Below are 24,467 nucleotides of genomic sequence, written 5' to 3' on the forward strand. Positions count from 1 at the left end.
TGATTCAAAATTTTGTTTATGAATTAACATAGCGAATAATGTAATATGCAACAATTATAACAAGAAAAACAGCTGGAAAACATTATATTATTAATTTTTATTAAGTTATTTATTGCTTACTTGTTAAATTTAAAAATACAGTAGTAATAGTTTAAAATACAGTAAAGTTAAAAATACAATAGTAATAGTTTACAGTGTATAGTTAGTTGCTTATATAAACTTTAGCTTGACTTTCTTAAATCTGGTTGCCTTTTACGATCCTTTTCAATCACTTGCAATTTATTTTGATACACTGCTTCATTCTTGGCAGCTATTAAAACGTTGCTGCTAATTTTATTCTCTCTTTCTGCACAGTCATTAATGACATTTAATGCTTGAATATTATTGATTGAAGCTTGATATGCTCCAGATTCAGACCAGTGAGAAACGTCTTCGTTTAAGAAGCTTGGCTGCTGTTTTAGTGTGTAAAACATAAACCATGAATCTAATAAAACAAAATCTGCAAATTTAGTTCATGATGTGATATCTTGTTTAGAAAGAAACTGTGGCTTTTCAAAACCTGTCCCATATCATCCTCTCATGGATGTAACAAGTGCGTCTGGTTGAATTTCAAGCAACCGGTCGGCCAGCAGACGTTTCTCAGCGCATGATGTAAATTGGCTAATTAGAGCCAGAGGCACCATTTCTGCAGCTAGATACCACAAATAGCGCTGAAATGCACGTATGGCACTCTTTGCAATATTAGCATTTACTGCTTCATATTGCAAAAGTTTGCGAAAGAGTTGAATATCATTCCAACAAGCATCTGCAGCTGATGAGCACGTCATCCACCATGTGCTGTAGACATGTATCACAAATACAACAAAATCATATATTTTTTGCACTTGGTGGGCGGTTGTAATACTCCCTCGAGGAAGATCATTAATATCCTGTTGCAACGGGCATATTTTGATAGAATAGATTACTTTGGCTATCCATCTTGCCTTGAGTAATGTACCCGGTCTGTTAAAGGTGATAACACTGTCTTCTGTATCCTCTGTGTGTAAGAAGAGTGTGCATAAATAAATAAACTCCTTGTAATCATCTCGTCTCAGTTTAAGCTCAGCTTGAGTAGCCCTCAGGACTTCAGAGCTGCATGAGGAAAGAAAAGTTTTGGCTTCTTGACCGTTAGTTGAGTCAAAACGTGTTTGAGACGATTTCTTAAACATTTTGCCTATAAGACTAAAGTTCTTTCGGTATTTTGAAAAAAGAACAACATCAGGTGATCTGAAAGTCTCAATTTTTAGATATTTAAATAAATGTGAAAGCACAACTTCCCCAATATAAGGGCGACAGCCAGACCATAGCAAGGCTTTACCAAGTCTTTGTTGGGTTGTCACACATGCTGCAGAAATGTGGGCTGTGTTTGAGGCGGTTGTGTCAAATGTCATGTTAACAATTGACTCTGTACAATGCCAGGAATTTAACAGATTAAGTGTTATATTAGCTATTTTGTTGCCTGAGTTTTCTTCTCCAGATGGATATATTGGAGTGCCAAGTAGCTTCAAATTTTCTGCATTTTCAACCACTACACAAAGCCATTCTTCAGACGCGTTCTTATCAGTTAAAGAAGTCATCAATTTTGAGTCCCAATGAAGAGTTGCCAAGTCTGGTGCAACCCATTGTTCTTTATAGTCTTCTGCCAATTGCTGAACAACATTTCTCTGGGATCTGTCTGCAGTAGCATAAGAAGTAGAAACATTAGAACTGCTGCCTTGTGACTCTTCAATCAAAGCTGCTGTAAATGTTACTTATTGAGCTGCAGACATATTCAAGCGTGTTGCTAAAGCAACAAGTCTAGGATATTTCAATATATCATGAGAAATAAATGCAGATGTCCCAGTGTGTGAGGAACGGTAATGGCATCTTTTACTCGTCTTCGGAGTCTCAAATTGATGTCACATTCACTTTCATCGCTAATATCTGTATCTAATAGGCTTCAAGTTGATGTTTCTTCTCCTTCTTCATCTGCTCTTTGCTTTTCTTTAACAGCTCTTCTCTGTGCAAATTGCTTTCACTCATTACTTTGTTGAATCTTTTTATCTAATATGCTATCTATTGATCCAAAAGTTGCAGTTTAGTTAGTTTTTATGGATTGAAGAAATGCCATATCTTCAGCATTCGCAATAACTTTTCTACATCAGGTGGCCAGAGTGAAAATCTTCACATAGTAAAGTTTTCATAGCATTTATCCTGCTTTCAACTGATGCATTTGACCTGCGTTCTTTTGGCATCACCCTGAGTTTAGCATTTTCCTTTAGAAGTTGTATGATGCATTCTCAAGCTTTGAGTTCTGAAATCATTGAAATACTTGCTTTGCCATAAAATACCACTAGTTGGTTCAATACTAGTCATGCTGCTTCCCATTGAGAATGGTTTACATTAGTGATTTTATTTGGAACATTTGTGTGGTACATCATGCAACAGAGTACTTGACGTCTGGTTGGCGAAATAGCTTCACCCTAACCAAATATCGCAAGGAACTTCCTTGTACCTTTGGATTAGGAATTGGAAGGAGATGCCATTACAGATTGTACTACTGAAAAAATAGGTAAGTTACAGTTAAGGTAAGGAGTGTTATTTGAAGGTAAAAAAAACCACCACAAGTACCATTAGCCATTAAAAGTAAGTTTGTAAATAATAATGAGAAGTTATTTAATGCTACTAAATTTCTCAATAATATATAATATAATAAAAAATAATAATAAATATAATAATAAATTTCTCTAATATCACTCATGCCATCAAAAATAATAAAAATTAGTAAAACGTAAAATTTTTATCATACAATTAAAAAAGATAGTTGGCTTACCAACTGATATATTCAAAACAACAGGAAAAAATTGCAGATTTTTCTCTCATAAGGAAGTCTAAAAATATTCAATTCAGTCAAATGCAAACAGCAAGGATATAATAATTTAAGAATATAGTATTATTAAACTAAATTAACATTATTTATTTCAAACTTAAACATGAAAAATCGTTATAGAAATTAATAACAGTTTATAATCTATGATAAGTAAATGTGAATTTTTCAAATGACTGGAGGACCCCCTAAATGTTAATATAAGTAAAAAATATTTTATTTTATACCATTTTGGCCCAAAAGGAAACTTTTTAAAATGACTACAAGGATATTTAAAAACCTTGGGGTGTTAAATGCACCCTAATATATATGTATATATATATATATATATATATATATATATATACATACATGTTTGCATTTAAATATTTCTTTAAAAATATATTATTATCATACTTGGTATCATATATAGTATGATACCGTATATAATGTTTTACAGCTTTATATATATATATATATATATATATATATATATATATATATATATATATATATATATATATATATATATATATATATATATATATGTATATATATATACATATATATATATATATGTATATATATATATATATATATATATATATATATATATATATATATATATATATATATATATATATATATATATATATATATTAGTGTGGTTCTAAAAACAACATTTTTTTATATTTATTGAAATTTTTATAAAACTCCACTTCTTTTGAGACCCATCATGATATACTTTTGAAAAACTTTTTTTTCAAAACATTTGAGGCTTATCTGATGTTTAAAGGTCTTGAATGACCCCTGAAAAATTTTTTATTCAAAAACTTTTTAAGTGTAGTAATAATGTACTACATAAAACACATTTAGGGGGTGCCACCAGACATTTTCAAAAAATGATGTGTTTAGAACCACCCTAATATGTATAAATATGTATACATGTATATACATATTTGTATATATATATACATATTTGTATTTATATTTTTATATAAAATTTATATATATGATATATTTATATAAAATTTATATATATGTATATCTATATATATATATATATATATATATATATATATATATATATATATATATATATATATATTAGGGTGTCCCAAAAAACAAAATTTTTGAAAAATATATGCAGAGATCCCCTTAATGTGTTTTATCTATTACAAAAACACTAGACTAAAAATTTTTTTGAATAAAAAATATTTTAAGGGTTTCCTCATGACCCTTAAATATTTAATGGGTCCCGAAAAATAATTTTTTCAAAAATATGTCAACCTGTTACTCAATTGAAGCAAAATTATATAAAAATTTCAAAAATAATATAGATTTCAAATATAGAATTGGTGTTTTTGGTTTTATTACATGAAAAATTATATTTTTTAACAAAAAACAAAAAAATCTTTTTTTTTTGTGTTTTTATGACAATTTTGATAAATTAGTTAAAATTTTTCCTAATTAAATATCATTTTTGAAATTTTTATATAATTTTGCTTGATTTGAGTACCAGGTTGACATACTTTTAAAAAACTTTTTTTTTGAAAATATTAGGGACCCATTAAATATTCGAGGGTCTTGAGGGACCCCTTAAGATATTTTTTATTCAAAAAAATTTTAAATCTTTTATTTTTGTATTAGATAGAACACATTAAGGGAGTCTCTGCATATGTTTTTCAAAAATGTTATTTTTTGGGACACCCTAATATATATATATATATATATATATATATATATATATATATATATATATATATATATATTTATATTTATATGTATATATGTATATATATATAAATATAAGTATATATATATATATATATTTATATTTATATATATATATAACAAAAAAAAACAATACCTTCACAATAGAGTTTTAAAGTATTAGAGACAATAACTTTTCAGACAATTCAATAATATTGATTTTTGAAGCTAAATGAAGTTTACTAGAATTGTTTGCTGTGTCGTGTTTTCATGATTTCGCAAATTATAGTAAAAGAGTTGCTGGTTTATAATTCAATACATAAACGTATTCAATTATTTCATTTATAAGTACATTATAATAATATAAAACATATATTACATATAAATACATTTTATAAATACATATAAATGAAAAATAAATCCAAATTATTTAATAATTGTATGTATTTTTCGGGGAACCATTTCGGAAAAACTTTTTTTGCAAAAATGAAATCAAAATTTTTATCTACTGCAGAGAAAAACTTAAAACTGTGTGTTAAAAAAAAGGAAACAGCTTACTAAACTCACTTAACAAATTGTATAGCAGCAGTTTATTATAGAAATGATAAGAAAATAAAAAACTTTTGTAACTTAATTTAAGTTTCATGCCTATTGCAATTATAAGGTAAAAATTGGGTTTTTTTTCATTGAAAAGTGAGAGCTCTTTTTATGACGGATCATGATTATTGGGTTTTATTTTTATTTATTTTTTTGTATCCCATCAGGAGTTAGTCAAGGCAAGTTTTTAGGGCGGTTCCTAAATACCGCCCAATAATGCTGTCGAAAAGGGTCTAGAATAGCCCCTGCCCGTAAGTATTTTGAAAGCATAGTTGTGATTGCTAGGTTTTTGTTCTTAAATGACTGTTAGTAGTTCACCCATTAAAATTCCACTCACCCTTTGTTCAATTTTTAGGGAGGATGCAATGAATTTGTTTGTTTTTCTACAATTTGATTTGATATTCAATTCTTTTGTAATTGCAAGCTAAAACCATTGCTGGTTTCATCAATTTTTTTTGTGTGTGTTTTTTTTAAATAACTTTTTGCTATTTTGTTTGTATAGTTATAGCAAGCTTCTGTTGTGTTCTGATAGAACAGCTTAAGAAGTGGTTTTGATGGTAGATGGTGGTGTTTATGGTGCACAGTGGGCAAGTGGCTGGACAAAAGCATAAAAACCAAAATCAGAATTTTGATGTCTAAATGGTTTTAAACCATTATAAAGATACTATAAAACAATTTAAAACCGTGTATATACACTTAAAGTTTTAATGAATATACTTATGCTGTGGTTGAAGTAGACGCAAATGTAAATTAAAAAAAAAAAATTTTAAAGAGAAAAATGTTGTTTAAAAAATCGATGGAAATAAATATTATTTACATAAAATTTTGCGCTTTTTAAAATATTATATTATAACTCTATGTATTATCTAGATTTTAAAAGTTGTTAGACTAAAATTGGTAAGTAATTAACATATTTATAGCAATTTTAAATATGCCTAATATGTTATATTTTAAAGTCTAACTTTTGCTTTTAATTGACAATACATTTTTTTTATTGCTACATCTTGCTTTTATACTCAGGTATTTTAAAGCTTATGTATGTTTGCTTTAATAATTTCATAAATCTGGCTGCCACTAGGCACCACTTTGGTTTTCTTTTAGGTTTGAACTCTTTTACCAAGCAAAAAATCTGTAATTGCGTTCAAAAAATTTTCTAAGCTTAAAATTTTTAAAAACGCGGAAAACATATAATACGTCTTACTCATACTAAACAATATACTGAACATTAATATATCTATATATATATATATATTTATATATATATATATATTTATATATATATATATATATATATATTTTTTTGTTCTTATTAGTATAGCACTTGTCAAACCAAATGGATTTAATAATCTATTTTGGTTGGTTTGGTTGTGGCTACTCATTTGAGATATTGAAATGCTGACTTTATTAAAGCTTGATGAGTGTCACAAGAAGCAAAATTCACTAATTTATTTGACTTAACAGTCTGTCAATACATAAAAAGGAAGACAGTATACTTGTATACGATGTTGTTAAAGAACAAGATTTCGAGTTTCAATTCAGCTTGACTTGAAAATAATTTTAATACCACATAAATGAAGGATATTAAAAATAAACAACTCGGCAGACCTTCATTATCATTTCAAGAATCATCATTAAAAACAAAGGAAAGAAAAGTTACAACTTTGTCAGCTTCAAATTCTAGTTAGTTATGAGGTAATGTTTGTTAAGCTTGTACTACTAGTAGCATACTTTGTCGAAGATTTTTGGTGATCATGACATGGCAACAGTATGACCATACAAATTTTAAAAATTCTGTAGACGCTTGTAAAATCTGTTATTTAGAAAAACTAATTAATTAAGCTAGAATGTAATTTTTTTCAACAGGAAAACAAGTTTATCTGGCAATGTGTAATAACACGTGTAATAACACTAGTTAATCATATTAAACTTAAATAAGTTTCCTTTTCACGAGTGACGATCTCATGATAAAACATGTGCTAAATAGTATACGTAGCACAAATAAAACATATGCAACTAATAAAAGTTAGTTACTGCTAAGCAAAATTAGGTATCCATAGCAATTAAATAAAAAATATATTCACTTTTTTGTAGTGCGACCTCATATTGGTACTTATGTAAAATTTGGTAAACATAGAATTCGCAAAAATATCTGCAAATATCAAAACTAGATTTTTGCCACCTAAAATTTAGTATTCATAGCAACAAATTAAAAAAATAACACCTTCATAAGAAGCGCAGACATCATATTATTACTCATCCTAATTTTAGTCAATACAGCCGCAATATTAAACTAGTTATGAATTTTGTCCAGTAAAAGTGAATTCTGGCCCACTGTGCGGTGGTGGGAAGTGTTTATCTATTAGAGTTTAAAAGGTTTTACCTATGTTAGTCAAAAGGCTTTAATATCTGGTAAGTTAAACCAAATTTTTATTTGTGTCATTTTTATAGTTATCTTTTAAATACAAGTCTTTAAAAGCAATTCTTTTTAACGCTTCCACTTCTGGCTTTGTGGATTTTTTTTGAGCTGTTAAGATTTTTTTACATAAAGAATTTTGGGATAACCTGTCATTGATGGAAATCATGTTTTGTTTCATAATTTGTTGAGAAAGCTTTGCTCAGATTAGAGTTAAAGTAAACTTTTTTGTTGAAAGGATAATATAAAATTTTTCACAAGATTGAACATTATGTCTAGAAAGTTAGTGGTAGATAAGTTTGCCTTGATTCCTATTTAAAAGCCATTTGTTTCAAAAATTAGCTTTGTCTAAGCAAGGTATTGTCACATCAAAACAGTTGTTAGTTAACTTTTTTTTCAAACTTTCCGTAGTTGTTGTTGGTTCTTATTTTTTCTTTACTAATTGTTGCATACTGCTTCAGGAATGTTAGAGCATTATTGAGTGTAGTTGTTGTAATAGACCTAATGAGTTAAAGTTAAAAAAGTTTCTTCTGGAAATGAAAACCTTGAAGATGAACCAAGATCTGGAAGACCATCCATTGTAAACAACGAGGATATCAAGCTGGCAATCGAGCAGGACTCAGACTTAATTCAATTTTTTAGCTACCAAACTCAAGACTTTTATAAAATGAAATATACCAGCTTGTTTCAGGGTAGGAGAAAGTTATTCTTGTTGAAGGAGACTATTTTTCAGAATAAACTTTATTAAAACTGTTTTTATGTGTATTTATTTATAATTCTGCAAAACCGCATGAACTTTTTTGGTTGCCTGATAAATAGCCTTCCTGCACACAACAATATTAACTAATAGTTGTAACTGATAAATGAACACCATTAGCAAAAATATTAGTGTTCATTTACCTGTAAGTTATCAATTTAGATTTTACTTTAATCTCTGGTGTAGAGTTAGCTTAGCTACAATCTAGTGATTACAACATAACATATGCTCACCTTTATTTCCAGTGTTCTTTTGGTAATGCATTTCCAAATTATTCTGTTCAATGTTTTAAAGTATGGCTCATAGATCTAACTTCTTTTAACTACTATATGTCAGGTCAGGTTAAGGATCACCAAGATCACCCAGCTATTAATAACATAGCCGATACAACCTGCCCTATGTTCTGTTGCCTTGCTGGGATTGCTTTTCCAGGCAAAGGCTAAGAAAAATAACTCTGGCTTAAATTTAATTCTGGGTTAAATTTTCCCTGTCTTAAGGCTCTTACTTGAGTGAATACGTGAGTGAACGAATGAATGAGTGAATATTGATTAAATTGAGTGATTGGTTTGGAATCTTGATAAAATTACTGATCTTGGGCAGATGTCTTTTAAAAGGCCTCCTAGGCAAACACTTTGTAGTAAGCAGATCAATTCTGTTAATCAGCCGCGCACCCTTTCTTTATCTATTTAGCTGACATAGGTGTAAACCTGGGTTACATTGCTTTCTGCCTAGGATGATGAATGCTGGATTTTAACAACTGCATAGCTTACTTATTGCTTAGGATAGCATGCTCATTGCTTGGGATGCTATGCTCTATCTAAGAATGAGTCAAGTTCTCTTTAACTTAATCAAATTATTTATTTAAGATAATTTAAGTCATTAACAAAGCTCAGTCTAGCATTCCATCCCAGTTACATGGGTTTTATCTTATACCTATCTCAAAGACTATTTGCAAATTTTATTGTGCTGAACAAATTTAGGGCAATATTATATACAAGAAGTACGTGTTTTGCCATATTAAGGCCTAACATGTATATTCTTTATATGCTTTTGAATCGATTAGTTGATCAAATTTTTGTTTTTTAAAAATGCCTTAACAAATGAATGTATACAATATAAATGCATTTAATTTGTTTATATAATGATGTAACCTTATAAATGTAAAAGTAATATAAAATAACAAAAATTATTAATACAAAAATATTACAATGCTTGTAATAATATTACATTTATTATTCTATTTGCAGTATAAGTTAGAATTATTTTGTTCTTAAATCTAATGGCACATATTTTAGTTCATACAAACGAATCTTATTCATCTTGCCTTTTCAGGTTTTCAGGTTAACCCGTTGTTAGACATTCAAATCACTTTGAGTTCCATTGGTAAAATCATTTCTCAATTAAACTTTTTTTACGGCTTTTGGTCCAGACAACTTTTTTTTCTTACAAAAGACAATTTGTAAAACTATGACAAGAACTATGATTTCTTTGTAAAATATTTAATAAGTGTTTGACTGAATCTTGTTTTCTTCCTGCTGTAAAATGGTGTCTGTAATTCCAATTTTTAAAAACTCTTAAGAACATTCTGACCCCTCTAATTAGCATAGTCTTTAACTAGTTATTTAATTCTAATTCAAAATAATATCTTAAAAATTATTTAATTAAAATTAAAAATATAATATATATATAATATTTTCATATAAGAAGACCAAACTGTAACTTTAAAAAGTTAGCTAGCAAAATGGCCTATATAATACTTTGTAGGTAGGCAGTAGAAACATGTAAATTGTTTCTCTATTCATTCCAGCCTTTAATTTGATTTGCCAATATCCATAATTTTAAGCTCTCATTCAGACTCATCCGTTTCAGTATTAATTCATCAATACCATAATTTTAAAATTTAAAAACAATCTATTATAAGCTACTGTGTCAAACGGCTTTGCAAAATCAAGTAGAACAACATCAACCGGAGTATGATTCTAATGGTTTCGAAGTAAATGTTCTTAACATACTATTTTTTATGTTTAAGTTTAAGAATCTACTACTACCAAGCACTTTCCAATATCAATTTATTTCTATAAACCACAAATACCAAACTAAGTACTCAATTAACAACTTGGTCATACCTAAAACTTTATTAAAACTAGTTGACTTCTCAATATCTTGTCGAGCCTTACGATTGTGGAATTCGATTCTAACAAGCAATATAAAGACTATAACTTCCATTCTATGTTTTAAACGAGCAATTAAAGAACACATTTTCAATTTTGATTATAAACAATTACTAACTTACTTTTAAAGCCTTTATTTAACCTTAATTACTTAATTTCTTATACACTGACAGAATACGTTTTTATTTTATTTTTTCAATATCTATTTTTCTTAAATATGTATGGATTTTAAAGTTATGTTATTATAATGACGTAAAAAAAATAAAATAATAATAAAAAATAAAACAAAAAGTTTACGCATGTGTATTATATACAAGATATAAATTTGTATCAACTGGGCCGGATAATAAAACCATGTCTTCTGCTATCTCCAATTGGAATTTTTTATTGTAAAACATTGTAAAGCTTATTTCAAAGGACGTTAATGAATAAATATGTTTAAAAAATGTTATAAAACCAGTTGTTTCGAATAGATTTGCTGTGCATGATTTATGCTTTATGAATCCGTGTTGATGCTTTGTTTGCACACTTTTTAAAAGTAAAAATAGGTTTTGATTTTGTTTTAAATAAAGCCTTTTAGTACCTTGCACACCACTGAAATGAGGAGAAACTGATCTATAACTAGCTGCAACTGCTTTGTCACCTATTTTGAAGAGAGGAATTTTATTTGTAGATCTTAATTGAATAAGGTATTAGCTTGATGTTAATGATTCTCTGTAGATTAATGTTAATGGAAGTGCATATGACTCAGAAGAATACTTTAGCATGACAGGGTGAAGTTTATCAGGTCTGAAGTCTCTTACCTGCTTCAACTCTGAAGTCTGTTCAAAACATAATTATAACTGATTTCATCATGAGATCAATCAGAAAATTTTGTATTAATAAACCTAATATATCTTTTGATTATCAGGTTTACAAGAAATTTAAATGTATTGTTATTAAGATTTAATGTAATATTGTAGTAATTAACAATGTTTATATTAAAATGAATGATCATTAGTAGATAATAGTAGATCTTGTTCTATCAAATCTAAAGTCTTCATTGAAAGATGTTTAAATATTGACTTTTAAAATTGTGCTTTTATTGAACACAATTTGTCTTATTTTTGTGTTATAAACCTGTGTACTGCAATAATATCTTGTAAATTTGTCTTGTTTTTGTGTTAGGAAGTTTAGGAAAAAAAAGTTTGCTCTTTTTTATTTGTCTAGAAAATCTGTGGGAATTATCTGCAGTATTTTGAAATAATTTGACATTGTAGGCATGTTTTTTAATACTGCCATCAGACCAGTTGAACTGTATATTTTTATATTTTTTTAATGTAATGCTCTATAAAACTGTGTACTGTAACAATCTCTTGTAAGTTACCTTATCTTGGCTCAGAAAATTTTTGTTCTATAATTTAAATGTTGCTACTCTGTTGTAACTTTAAAAAACTTAGTATTTGTTTTTTTTTATTTGTGGAACACAAATATCCAACCAAAGAATGATTTTATTGATATAAGGAATGTCTTTTACTCCATTTATTATAATTTTCACAACTTTAATTAAATAAAAAACTAAACATGCATTCAATTTAGGAATTGTTTTTTTTTAAGTTTCAAATATTAAACAAAATATCAAAAATAATAATTTCTTATAAGATTTTTAATAAGATTTTTACTAAAAAATCTGAAAGTTTTGAAAAGTAAAGCCATGTCTATGTATTTTATAGAAGATTTTTTGTTGTATTTATAAATACACATAATGGTTATATATTTCATTGACAAAATGGAAAGAAAAATCTTTATTATGTATTCTACTTGGATAATAATAATGATTTCATTTAATTTAACAATTGGTTGTTTTGTCAAAATAATCAGTTTATTGATATTGAAGTAGAAGGCCAAATATATATAATAAAAAAAATGTTAAGTAATTCATGTCAGCATAAAAATTATTTTAGAAAAAGTGGTTTAACTACACAAAATCCAAAAAAAGGTTATTTATGGATTTCTTTATTAATAACGGCAAGTTTGTTATTCCACCTCTCTTGCATGTTTCAGATTTGTTACCTCCCCTAATAGCAGAGCTGAATTATTTACTAAAAACTTTTCATCAACTTTATCTCTTGATTCCACTAATTACACTCTACTTAATATAGCCAAAAAACAGGTTGATCCATTGCTTGACATTTGTATTACTTCAGCTTTCGTATCTGAAGTGATTTCCTTCCTAGACTGTTTTACAGCTTGTGGTCTGTATCTGTTTTGTCTTACAGAAGTGTTCTCCAAAGTTGCCATCTATACTTTCAAAACCATTTCAAAAGTGCTTATTAGAGTCTTATTTTTCAGCCTGCTGAAAAATGACATCTGTTATCCTAATTTTCAAAAATTCTGGAGACCGATCTGACTTGTCTAACTGCCATTCAACTAGTCTTCTCACTATCAAAAACAAGGGTTTTTATTTTTTATTTAAGAAACACTTAATCTCTCATATTAAATCTAATAATTTTCTTTCTGATCATATGGATTTTAATCTTCTCGTTTTACTTCTGATTTGTTAGCAGTAATAACGCAAGGTTTTGCCGTGCATTAGATCAATGTGGAGAGGTTAGAACTGTCGCTAATTTAAAAAATTGCTTTTTTTACTTGTTACAAGCCTATGATTGTAATGTCAATGTTACAAGAATATATACGTAACGAGCGTTGCCATGAAAAAGGCGAGCGTTTATGTTGGGTTTTCTATTTATTCATTCAATTGAAAATTTAATAGACAAACAAATATAATATTTTTTACTGTTTATAAAATATATTTCATATTTTCTTACTGTGATAAAATGCAGACAGTTGAAGAATTAATACAACAATAAAAGATTCTAAAATAAAAGTGTTAATCTAATTAAAAATTTTTTAGCAGACCATTTAATAGTGCATTTTTTATTTTTTATTTTGCTCAAATGGAAACAAATTTATATAAATTTATATAATATGTCAAATAGTTATAAATTATACATAAAATATATAATTCATTCATATTATAAAAGCTATTACACAATAACTTAGTGTATAACAATTAAATGCATATATAATTATTTAGTGTATTATATATATATATATATATATATATATATATATATATATATATATATATATATATATATATATATATATATACATATATATATGTATAGATACATTTATATATATGTATATATATATATATATATATATATATATATATATATATATGAATATATATATATATATATATATATATATATATATATATATATATATATATATATATATATATATATATGTATATATATATATATACATGTCAATGTCTTTTTTTACTTTTAGTCAATACACTGGATATGATGAATTATTAGAAGATGAATGGGAGATATATCCTAAAGATATTATTATCGATAAAAAAGTTGGGGAAGGAGCATTTGGTACTGTTTTTATTGCAAAACTTAGTTCATCTCTTCTTTTAAATAGAAAGAACATGAAACAAAATGCTGACTTTTATGATATCATAGAAAACACTTCTAATGTTGCTGTTAAACTTGTAAAAAGTAAAAATTTTTTAAAAATATTCTTTCATCATTGGTTAAACAAAGTTACTCTGGCCTTATTTTAAATAATAAATGCTTGATGCAAAAGCCTAATTTGAATTTGATGTCATAAAATTCTCTTTTTTTTTTTTTTTTTTAAAGATAATAACTTTTTTAAATCACTGCATTAAGATTAATTACCGCAAAACGACTTAAATGTTATTTAACTTCTTTTAATTATAACTATAAGGGCATGTTTGTTTCCTTTTATTTTTTGTTAATATTAAATAACTAGATTTAATATTACATCTTTATAATTGTTTGGTAGTATAAATTGATTTTTTATCTTAAGGTCGCTGCAGTAAATTTTGATTGGTTTATTTAAGTCATGGCTGCAAATATTATTGGTTGATATTGAAAGTTTTATTTGTACAAACTTAAAAAGAATTACAAATTCACATTGTATCTTTAGTATTGTGGTACCTCATTGATTCACCAATCACGGTGACCCAGGATTGATTCCTTCACTTAAAATTTTTTTTTTAATACTTTTTAATCATTTTTTATTGAAAGTTATTATTATTGTTTATTGAAAGTTACATTGATTTTTATTATTTATTTAAATTGACTGATATAGGGATAGGCGCAGTGAGTGTACATACATTGACTGATTTAGTTTTAAGTGCAGTAGAGCGCACATACATCAATTAAGGGATTTGGTTTAGGCATCTATTCTTTAAATAAAATTTAAAAAAATCAACCAATCAGAAATCACTACCGTGACTTAAAGAAAAAAATTAAAGCAACAGTACCGTTTTGCTAAAAACAGCATTAAAAAAAAATTACAATCCCATAAGCAACATTAGCCGATTTTTAAAATGAAAAAATATAATTATAATTATAATTCAAATGTTGTTGAGATAGAGCACCAGGCAATATCTATGACAGCCAACACAATAGTTGTCTGAAAATTGAACTGCAACCTATTTTTCTTGTTCAGTATTATCTGCAAGTCAACTCATTTAAACTCTATGGCTGATGTAGGCTCCACTATTAATTCCGGTAAATTATTCCATTCAAAGACAACCCTGTTGTATTGATTAAATTCACTTACTTCATATCAATAGATTCAAAACCTTTATATAATTTATATTATGTCTTAATTCTGGTATCAGTTTAGTTAATCTTCTTTGAACTTTTTCGAGTTCCTTGATATCTTTTTTACAATAGGGATTCCAAGCTTAATTTGCAAACTCCAAATGAGTTATGTGCAATAAAGCATAACGTACATACAATAAAGCTAACGTACGTGCATAAGGTACGTGCATAACTTACGTGCAATAAAGCATTTTCATGAGGTATTTATTTTTATACCTAAAAGTATTATTTAATATTGCAAGCATATTTTTTGCTTTACTGGCAGCATTCCTTACTTGTCTTTCCCATTTCAAAGCCTTGGATATATAAATACCTAAATCTTTGTTAATAGTAGATTTTTCAATTTCTTTTAGTTCATCATCATTTTTCATGAAATAAGAATATCTTTTATTACTTGCACCAAAATGCATTATTTTACATTTCTCAAAATTCAAACCCAATTTCCATTCAACAGACCATTCATCAAGTTTTTTTATGTCATTTTGAAATGATTTTGAATCAACCTCGGTATAAATAGGAGCGATTATTTTATTATCATCGGCATACAGACAACATATATTAAAAAGTCTGCTCGGTAAATCTTTTATTGGAGTTGGGCCAAATACAGAAGCCTGTGGTACTCTACTTAACACATTAACCCAATTTGCCATGCATTTTCACATCACTACTCATTGTTTCTTTTCTATAAGAATAATTCAATCCATTTAAGAGACATACCAACAATACTGGAAGCATAAACCTTAGCACATAATTTTATGTGTGATACTCTGTCGAATGCTTTTTGAAATTCGGTATGCAAAACATCAATTGGAATACTGTTTAATAATGCACTAGTTAAGGTGTCAAGAAGTTCTAAAAAATTCGTTGTTCAGCTCTTAACTTTCACAAAGTCATGCTGTTCCTTTGGTAATAGCTTGTTTTTTATTGAATGCTTGATTATATTATCAGCAATTATTTTTTCTAAAATTTTACATGGTATTGACGTCAGAAATATTGGTCTACAATTTGACTGTTTCAAATTACTCCCTTGTTTAAATATAGGTGTTATATTACCATTCTTACAAATATCAGGTACAGCACCATCTTCTGTAGATTTTTTTAATGAATAAAAATTACTTTTAAAAACAAACCTGCAACTAGCTTAGTATCATATTTTTATATAAAGGGTTAGTTTTAAGTACACAATGGACAACAAAGTTACTTAATGAAGAGTTCATATCAAGTGAAAGATAAGATTATAAAAATGATTAAAAGTCGCTTAACCAAAAACGCTTCAGTTGTAATCGCCAAGTAAGCTTTATGCTTAACGCTTTAAAACAAGGCCTGTTTTTATATTGGAAATATATAAGAGAGTAATAACTTTCTCTAAAAATTTCATTTTTTTGTTAAATAACTATTTTAATTATTCAATTAATTTATAAAACTATATTCATTTTTAAAGTTGTTATAAAAAACTTTATTGTATTGGTTATGTTTTAAATATAAGTTTAAGACTTGTTTTTGCCATTTTTTAAATTTCTAGAGCTTTCTTTTCCTAACAATGGTTACATTTACTTAACATTATTAACATATTTACTTTACTTTATTAACTAGAGTCTATTTTATATAATTATTGATTTTTTTTAATTAACAAACTTTTATTATTTCATTTTTAGTCTAATAACTTACTTTTTGATGATCAATAACTATTTTATTTCTTTAATTCTACTGCTTATTTGTTAAATGTAATGAAAGTTTTTTTGTCTTTTAAGTCTATTCACAATCCTCAAGTTTTAATGCTTAATTGTTTTTTTGTCTTTTAAGTCTATTCAGAATCCTCAAGTTTTAATGCTTAATTGTTTTATTGTCTTTTAAGTCTATTCAGAATCCTCACGTTTTAATGCTTAATTGTTTTATTGTCTTTTAAGTCTATTCAGAATCCTCAAGTTTTAATGCTTAATTGTTTTATTGTCTTTTAAGTCTATTCAGAATCCTCAAGTTTTAATGCTTAATTGTTTTCTATAAAAAAAGAAAATTTTTATTGTCACTGGGCTTGTTGTTAAGAAGTTTTATTGTCTCCATACTTCTTGAACTTTCTTCATAATGTATATCTTAAGTAGTAATATTTGCTCATGGTACAAATAAATACTTTGGTTTATTTTAGTTTATTTTAACCATCAGCCAATCCTAAATTAATAAATTTCTCCTTAGCGTCAGCTTTCTATAAACGCTTTTCTATAAACTATAAACTGAAATAGTAGTTTTCAATTGGAAGAAAATATAGTTTTTAAAAAACAGCAAAATAAATTTTTTTCGTTACATTTTAACACATTTGTTTGTCACCCATTGACAATTTTCTGTGTCACACCTAAATAGTTTTGTGTCACACCTCAATAATTTTGCTTCACATCTTAATAGTTTTATTGAGATGAAGCGAAATTATGTCAGACCTCAATAATTTTGTTACCCACGTCAATTGTTTTGTGTTTTACACATCTTTAATTTCAAAGTATAAAAATTTCACTTAAAGTTCTTGTTTTATATTTTGGAAATTTTTAAAAATTTTTAATATTTATTACACTTTAAAAATTTTGGTTTGATATTTCTTTTATTGTCTTTAATATTTGCTTAACTAAAAGGAAAGTAATATGTTTGCCTAAACAAAAGTTTCTTTTTGGTTAATCTGACTTATTTAAAAGTAAAACTTAAGTGTTTTTTATTACTATGTAAACACATTTATAATTTGTACTTCTCAATAATGCTGTCAAATTTTTTTTTTATTGCAGCATAATTATAAGTCAGTGATTATTCTGATATCAATTGTTTTAATGAAAATTCAAAAAGTTTTTTTGTTATAACCTTTTGACTTTTTACTACAAATAAATGTAGTTTTTACTAAATGCTACTCTTTTGTTTAAATTTATAGAATAAATAACTCAAAAAATTAATTGTAAAGGAAGAAAAAAATTAAGTTTTATTGAAAACATAATCATGCAAAATGTAAAAAAGAAGTTTTATTGAGGCAATCAAATATAGCTGGGTAACTTGAAAATTACTACAAAATGTTGTCTGCATCAGCCTAATCTGTTTGGTTGTTGCCTTGCCAAGACACTTATTGTTATCAAAGAATCACTTTACTCAAACAAAGTTTACAAAAGATCTTTTGTATTAGACTTCTAAAGAAAAAAGTCTTGTTTGGTGACAAATCAAAGTTTTGTTTAGCAGAAATATTACTTTCAGGTACTTAATTCAATGTGGGTTGGAATAAAAAAAATGTAAGAAATTTTCATCAAGATCTAAGAAATTGGAAGGACAGTAAGGCTTTTAGATAAGGTGGAAGGGGGAAAAATCTTTTTATTTTGTTTTAACGTAGTACCAAATGCCATCAGTTAAACATGGTAATGGTTATGCGATGGTTTAGAGTTTTTTCAGTTGTGATTCTTTTGACTACTTTATTGTATCATAATTTATGTTAAATTATTTAATTGTATCAAGAATGTAATGAATCATAATATGTATTTGTATATAATCAAGAATGATATGTTGCCATGTGAAAAAGACAATGAATTTTATGTTACCATGTGGAAAACAAAAAGGCCTCCCAGCTGTTTTTTCTAGCCAAACATTAATACAAAATATTGTGCAAATTCTAAAATAAATATAAGCTATCGAGTTTTAGACTGGTATTCTTAAAAGTTTTAAATCCTATAGAACATATTTGGAAAGTAAGTTAATTAAAGGTGACCAACTGATAAAAATGGTTTATTCATGATACTTTCAGATTGTTGGAAAAATATCCCCATTGGTATTCTTAATAACTTTGTGTCTTGTTGATTTCAAGCAGTAATAAAGACTACATGTAACAAAATACAAATTTAACATGTAACATGTAACAAATTACAAATTTGCTTAAATTTGTTGCTATGTAACAAAATACAAATTTGCTTAAATTAGTAACTCTTTTTAAAAATTTTTTATTTGTTTATAAACTCTTTAAGTGTTTTGTTTTTATTAAATTTTAAAATTTTTCTTCAAAAGCTACAATTTTTTTTTGAGTTAGTTATACTATATAGTCACATTCGCGAAACTATTGGTAAAAATTTTTGCTGCTCATAAACATTTGTATGTATTTAAGAAACAAAAATTTTTAACAACAACTTTATTTAACAACAACTTTATTTAACAAAAAACATTTATTGTAATTATTATAAATATAGATTCTGCTGATCTATCAGAATTCAATGATTTTTATGAAGAAATGAATCTGATGAAAGAAATTGGATACCATAAGAATATTGTAAATTTGATTGGCTGTTCAACAATTAAGAAACCATTATGTTTAATTGTTGAGTATATGGAGCATGGAGATTTGTTGAATTTTTTACGAAAGAGACGAACCCAAGTAAGTTACTTTAGTATATTCAAGATGGTAATTTGTTCTAGTATTTTAGTGACCAGTTAAAACAAGGAATTAGTCGCAAATTTCTGTGGAAATCAACAAGTTATTTAGAACCCTAAATGAAATGTACAAAAGAAAAAATAAAGAAGTCTTTTTTATTCAGATTTTATTCTGGATAATTTGACACAGATTTTAGACAAACCGATTATCCTGGCTAGTATCATGTGACACAAATTCTAAATAAAATCTTCAAACGACTAGAAGGTGAAGTCTCGTATAGCATAATATACATTTTGGTTTAATTTTTATTTTAATGCCAGTTTTAAAGTCTGTAGTCTAAATACTATTTTAAAAATGTATGCAGAGAGATTGGGGTATTAGCAAACACCTAAGCGGGAATGCGAATTAAAGACACCATTTATACAAAATTGATCATATTTATTATTTATCATTTAGTCTAACTATTAAGTTGCAAACCCCCAATAGCAATTGGTATATATCTTATTATAAAATAAAAATTTAGGACAAAAATGAAACCATTGGTGTTCGGAATTACCTTACGTACGTGGGTATGAATGACATGAATGTTGTGTAATGAATGTTGTTATTACAAAAACTGTTGTGTAACGAATAAAATGCTAATTGTAATAACCAAGTCCAGAAATTACAGACAAAACTTTAGGATACACTCACCACCATCAGGCCTTGCAATTGTAATACATAATCCAGTCTTCCATTGGCAGATCATGAAACTTTTCATCGGAACTTAATACAACAGCGCTCTTTTACAATTAACATTTAAATATTAAAATTTTAAAAAGTTAATACAAACGAAAATCACAAACAAAACCCCTGGACGTGTTTTCACCAATTGTGCACTTTTGTGCAACCAGGACTGGCATTTATGACACATAATCCAGTCTTTTGTGGGTGGATCCTTATACTTTTCTTCGCAAATTAAATAAAAAAATTCTGTATCACCTCTGGCTCTCTTTCTTTACACGACCATACGTGATCAGCCTCTAATATATTTAAGTTCTTCTTTCTCTTTTTACTTTTACTAGTAGTAATTTTACTTCTTCCTTCTTACTTTTCTTTTGCTCTAAAATATTTCTCATTGATGAAATAATAATAATAGTGGAATGTTTCTTTCTCAAACATCCTCTGGTTTTCACTCTGTTAAATGAAATTATGTGTTTAACAAATTATCTGTTAAAATTAAGACAAAAATAAGTAGAATTAAGTTTCTGGCTACCTAGCCAGAATTTTTTTTTAATTACTTGATGGACTGCCTGCCCTACCAAACCCTCAGTCAATGTAGCAGCACTCCGTTGCGAGTCAGGCTATTTTTCAGTCGATGTAGCAGCACTCAATTACAAGTCAGGCATTTGTTAGTCAATGTAGCAACACTCCCTCGTAGCAGCAGGCTATAAGATAGTCAATGTAGCAACACTGTGCCTATGATTTACAAAAAATAAAAGTAAAAGCATTTTAATAAAAAAAAATTAGAGATCAAAAACATTGTTTAGATTTTTAAAAACATTGAGAATGTTTTGAAAACATTGACAATGTTTTGAAAACATTGAGAATATTTTGAAAACATTGAGAATGTTTTGAAAACATTGAGAATGTTTTGAAAACATTGAGAATGTTTTGAAAACATTGAGAATGCTTTGAAAACATTGAGAATGTTTTGAAAACATTGAGAATGTTTTGAAAACATTGAGAATGTTTTGAAAACATTGAGAATGTTTTAAAAACATTGAGAATGTTTTGAAAACATTGAGAATGTTTTGAAAACATTGAAAATGTTTTGAAAACAATGAGATTGTTTTGAAAACATTGAGAATGTTTTGAAAACATTGAGAATGTTTTGAAAACATTGAGAATGTTTTGAAAACATTGAGAATGTTTTGAAAACATTGAGAAAGTTTTGAAAACATTGAGAATGTTTTGAAAACATTGAGAATGTTTTGAAAACATTGAGAATGTTTTGAAAACAATGAGATTGTTTTGAAAACATTGAGAATGTTTTGAAAACAGTGAGAATGTTTTGAAAACATTGAGAATGTTTTGAAAACATTGAGAATGTTTTGAAAACATTGAGAAAGTTTTGAAAACATTGAGAAAGTTTTGAAAACATTGAGAATGTTTTAAAAACATTGAAAATGTTTTAAAAACATTGAGAATGTTTTAAAAACATGGAGAATGTTTTTAAAACATTCAGGTCAATTAAATTTGCGTTATTGGGGTTTTTTCAAAAAACAATTAATTTCCTATTAAATTAATGGTTTTAACATTATGCCAACACAGAAATAATTGACGAAAGTCAAAAGTTATTAAAAGTGATGTATTTGTTGGCAAAAGAATCATTTTTTACCTTAATGTACTCCTAAATGCAACAATTTATATATATATATATATATATATATATATATATATATATATATATATATATATATATATATGTATATATATATATATATATATATATATATATATATATATATATATATATAGATATATATATATTTATATATAGGTATATATATATATATATATATATATATATATATATATATATATATATATATATGTTTATATTTATTTATATATATATATATATATTTTATTTTTATTTTTTTTATTTACCTCCTCAAGGCCGTGAAGGCCACTACAAATGAGGAGGCTACTTATTAGTGGTTAATAACCCTCTCTCAACTCTATAGCTCCGAAATACGAACCTTGACGAACAAGGCCGCTGCGCGGAGAAACAAGTTAAGCGCGGTACTACCAGGGACGTGGTGGGGATCGAACTCGGAACCTCTCGCTTATGAAGCGAGCGCATTACCACTGCACCAGTACCGCATATATATATTTATATATATATATATATATATATATATATATATATATATATATATATATATATATATATATATATATACATACATATATATATATAAATATATATATATATATATATATATATATATATATATATATATATATATATATATATATATATATATATATATATATATATATATATATAGATATATATATATATATAGATATTTTATAAATATTATATTGGAATTCAAGACATGAATGTGATATGGCAATTTAAGAGTTTTTATATTTTATAAATTATATTTAAGTCGAGTTTATAAAATTGTTTCCTAATAAGTTTGAATTAGCCGAAAACACTTGCAGGCCTAAAATAAAATCATATAAAGTTAGGTTTTTAAACATATGTTTCATAGCATGTCTCAAATGACGATAAGAAAATCCATGTTTTTGGGAACAAAAAATGCAATTAACAACCCATTTTCAAAGTTAGTTTGAACAAATAAAAACTTTTTCATATTGTTAAAATCACAAGGTGTAGATATTTTAATTTTTAATTAAAAATTTGCTTTTGTTAAATTTTTAAACTGGTACACGAGTTAGAGGTGCTCAAGGTTTTTTGTTCAAAACCTTGAGCACCTATTTTTTGCAAAATTTTTTTAAAATTGTAAGCATGATTTATCATTGGAAAGTTAATTTAATGCTGATTCAAATATTATTTTATGTTATTATGTATTTATGCGGTAGTGGTGTAGTGGTAAAGCCCTTGCTTCATAAGCAAGAAGTTCCGAATTCGATCCCCAACATGTCCCGTACTGCGCTCAACTCGTTTCTCCGCGCAATGGCTTTGTTCTTCAAGGTTCATGTTTAGGAGTTATAGAGTTGAGAGAGGGTTATAACCAATATTAAATAGCCTCCTCATCTGTAGTGGCTTTCTCGTCCTTCAGGAGGCGAATAACAAAAAAAAAGTAAAATAAATTAGGTGATAAATATAGAGTTATTTTTTACGATTACGATTTTATAACCCACTACAGCTGAAAGATAACCCGAAAAAAAAAAGACGCTCAACTTTTACAAACTATCTAAAGATGATTACAATAAATTGATGACAAACGTTACTGCAGCTAATTATTATTCCTTTTTTTCGAGTTTATGATTCTTATTACAAGTTTGATTTTGTGTGAAAAAAAGAACATTGTTGGGGGAGACTTTCTTATTCATTGAGATAAAAAAAGACAAAAGAAAAAATAAAAGAAGATACAATGGATGTACATATAAATCCAAAAAAAGGGTATTGGCTTTTCAATAAAAAACTCTACAACAGTACTTAATACAGGAATAGCCTACTGCAAACGGCAAATGTGGTCTTAGAATCTTAGAATCTATGATGAAAACTCAAAGACAGGATTTATATATCAATGGAGTGAGGAGCAAGCATCCAGAAGTATCCAAGCGATAGGTTCGTGTATCTTAAAGCATGTTTGTCCATACATACCTATTTAATATTGTGTAGCATTAGTTGCGTTGAACAAAATTTTAACATAAATTATTTTTTATCTTATAATATATTTTCACAAATCTCCTTCACTCATAATCATTTAATAAAAGTTTTTCATGCCAGAGCATAGTTTTACCTCCTGCAACTTGGCTGTAATAAAAAATGCCAAAAAAATGAAAAACTAAATATTTGTTACTGATCATTGGATATACTTATTTAAAAATGCAATAAAAAGAGACACAAAATTTATTGTAAGAAAAATGGACATTCGTGAATTTCTCAGTACAAAATCATTTGAGAGTGGTATAAACAATAGAATAAAATCAGAAATCAGCGAAAAAGTTTTATTGCAATAAAGACATGCTGAATTCAATTGGGAAAAAGTGTTACCACACTTATTCCAATTGAAGCAAACACATTAAGAAAGATTTTATTGTATATATCGAGATTATATTTTCATATTTTGTACCTTTTTCTTTTGACAATACAATGTTTGCTTTGGAATTCCA

The 24,467-nt window shown here is 26.8% G+C and overlaps 1 protein-coding gene across 1 annotated transcript in view; it reads left to right on the forward strand.

Moving 5' to 3' along the window:
• LOC136085712 (mast/stem cell growth factor receptor Kit-like) overlaps window positions 1–24,467 on the forward strand; it is a 62,748-nt gene that overhangs the window by 33,018 nt on the left and 5,263 nt on the right. The window contains exons 8-9 of the mRNA XM_065807035.1: window positions 13,878–14,095; window positions 19,429–19,613. Coding sequence (XP_065663107.1) covers window positions 13,878–14,095; window positions 19,429–19,613 — 403 coding nt within the window. The remainder of the gene's footprint in view (window positions 1–13,877; window positions 14,096–19,428; window positions 19,614–24,467) is intronic.

Source organism: Hydra vulgaris, chromosome 10 (genome assembly GCF_038396675.1).
Source record: "Hydra vulgaris chromosome 10, alternate assembly HydraT2T_AEP".
NCBI lineage: Eukaryota > Metazoa > Cnidaria > Hydrozoa > Anthoathecata > Hydridae > Hydra > Hydra vulgaris.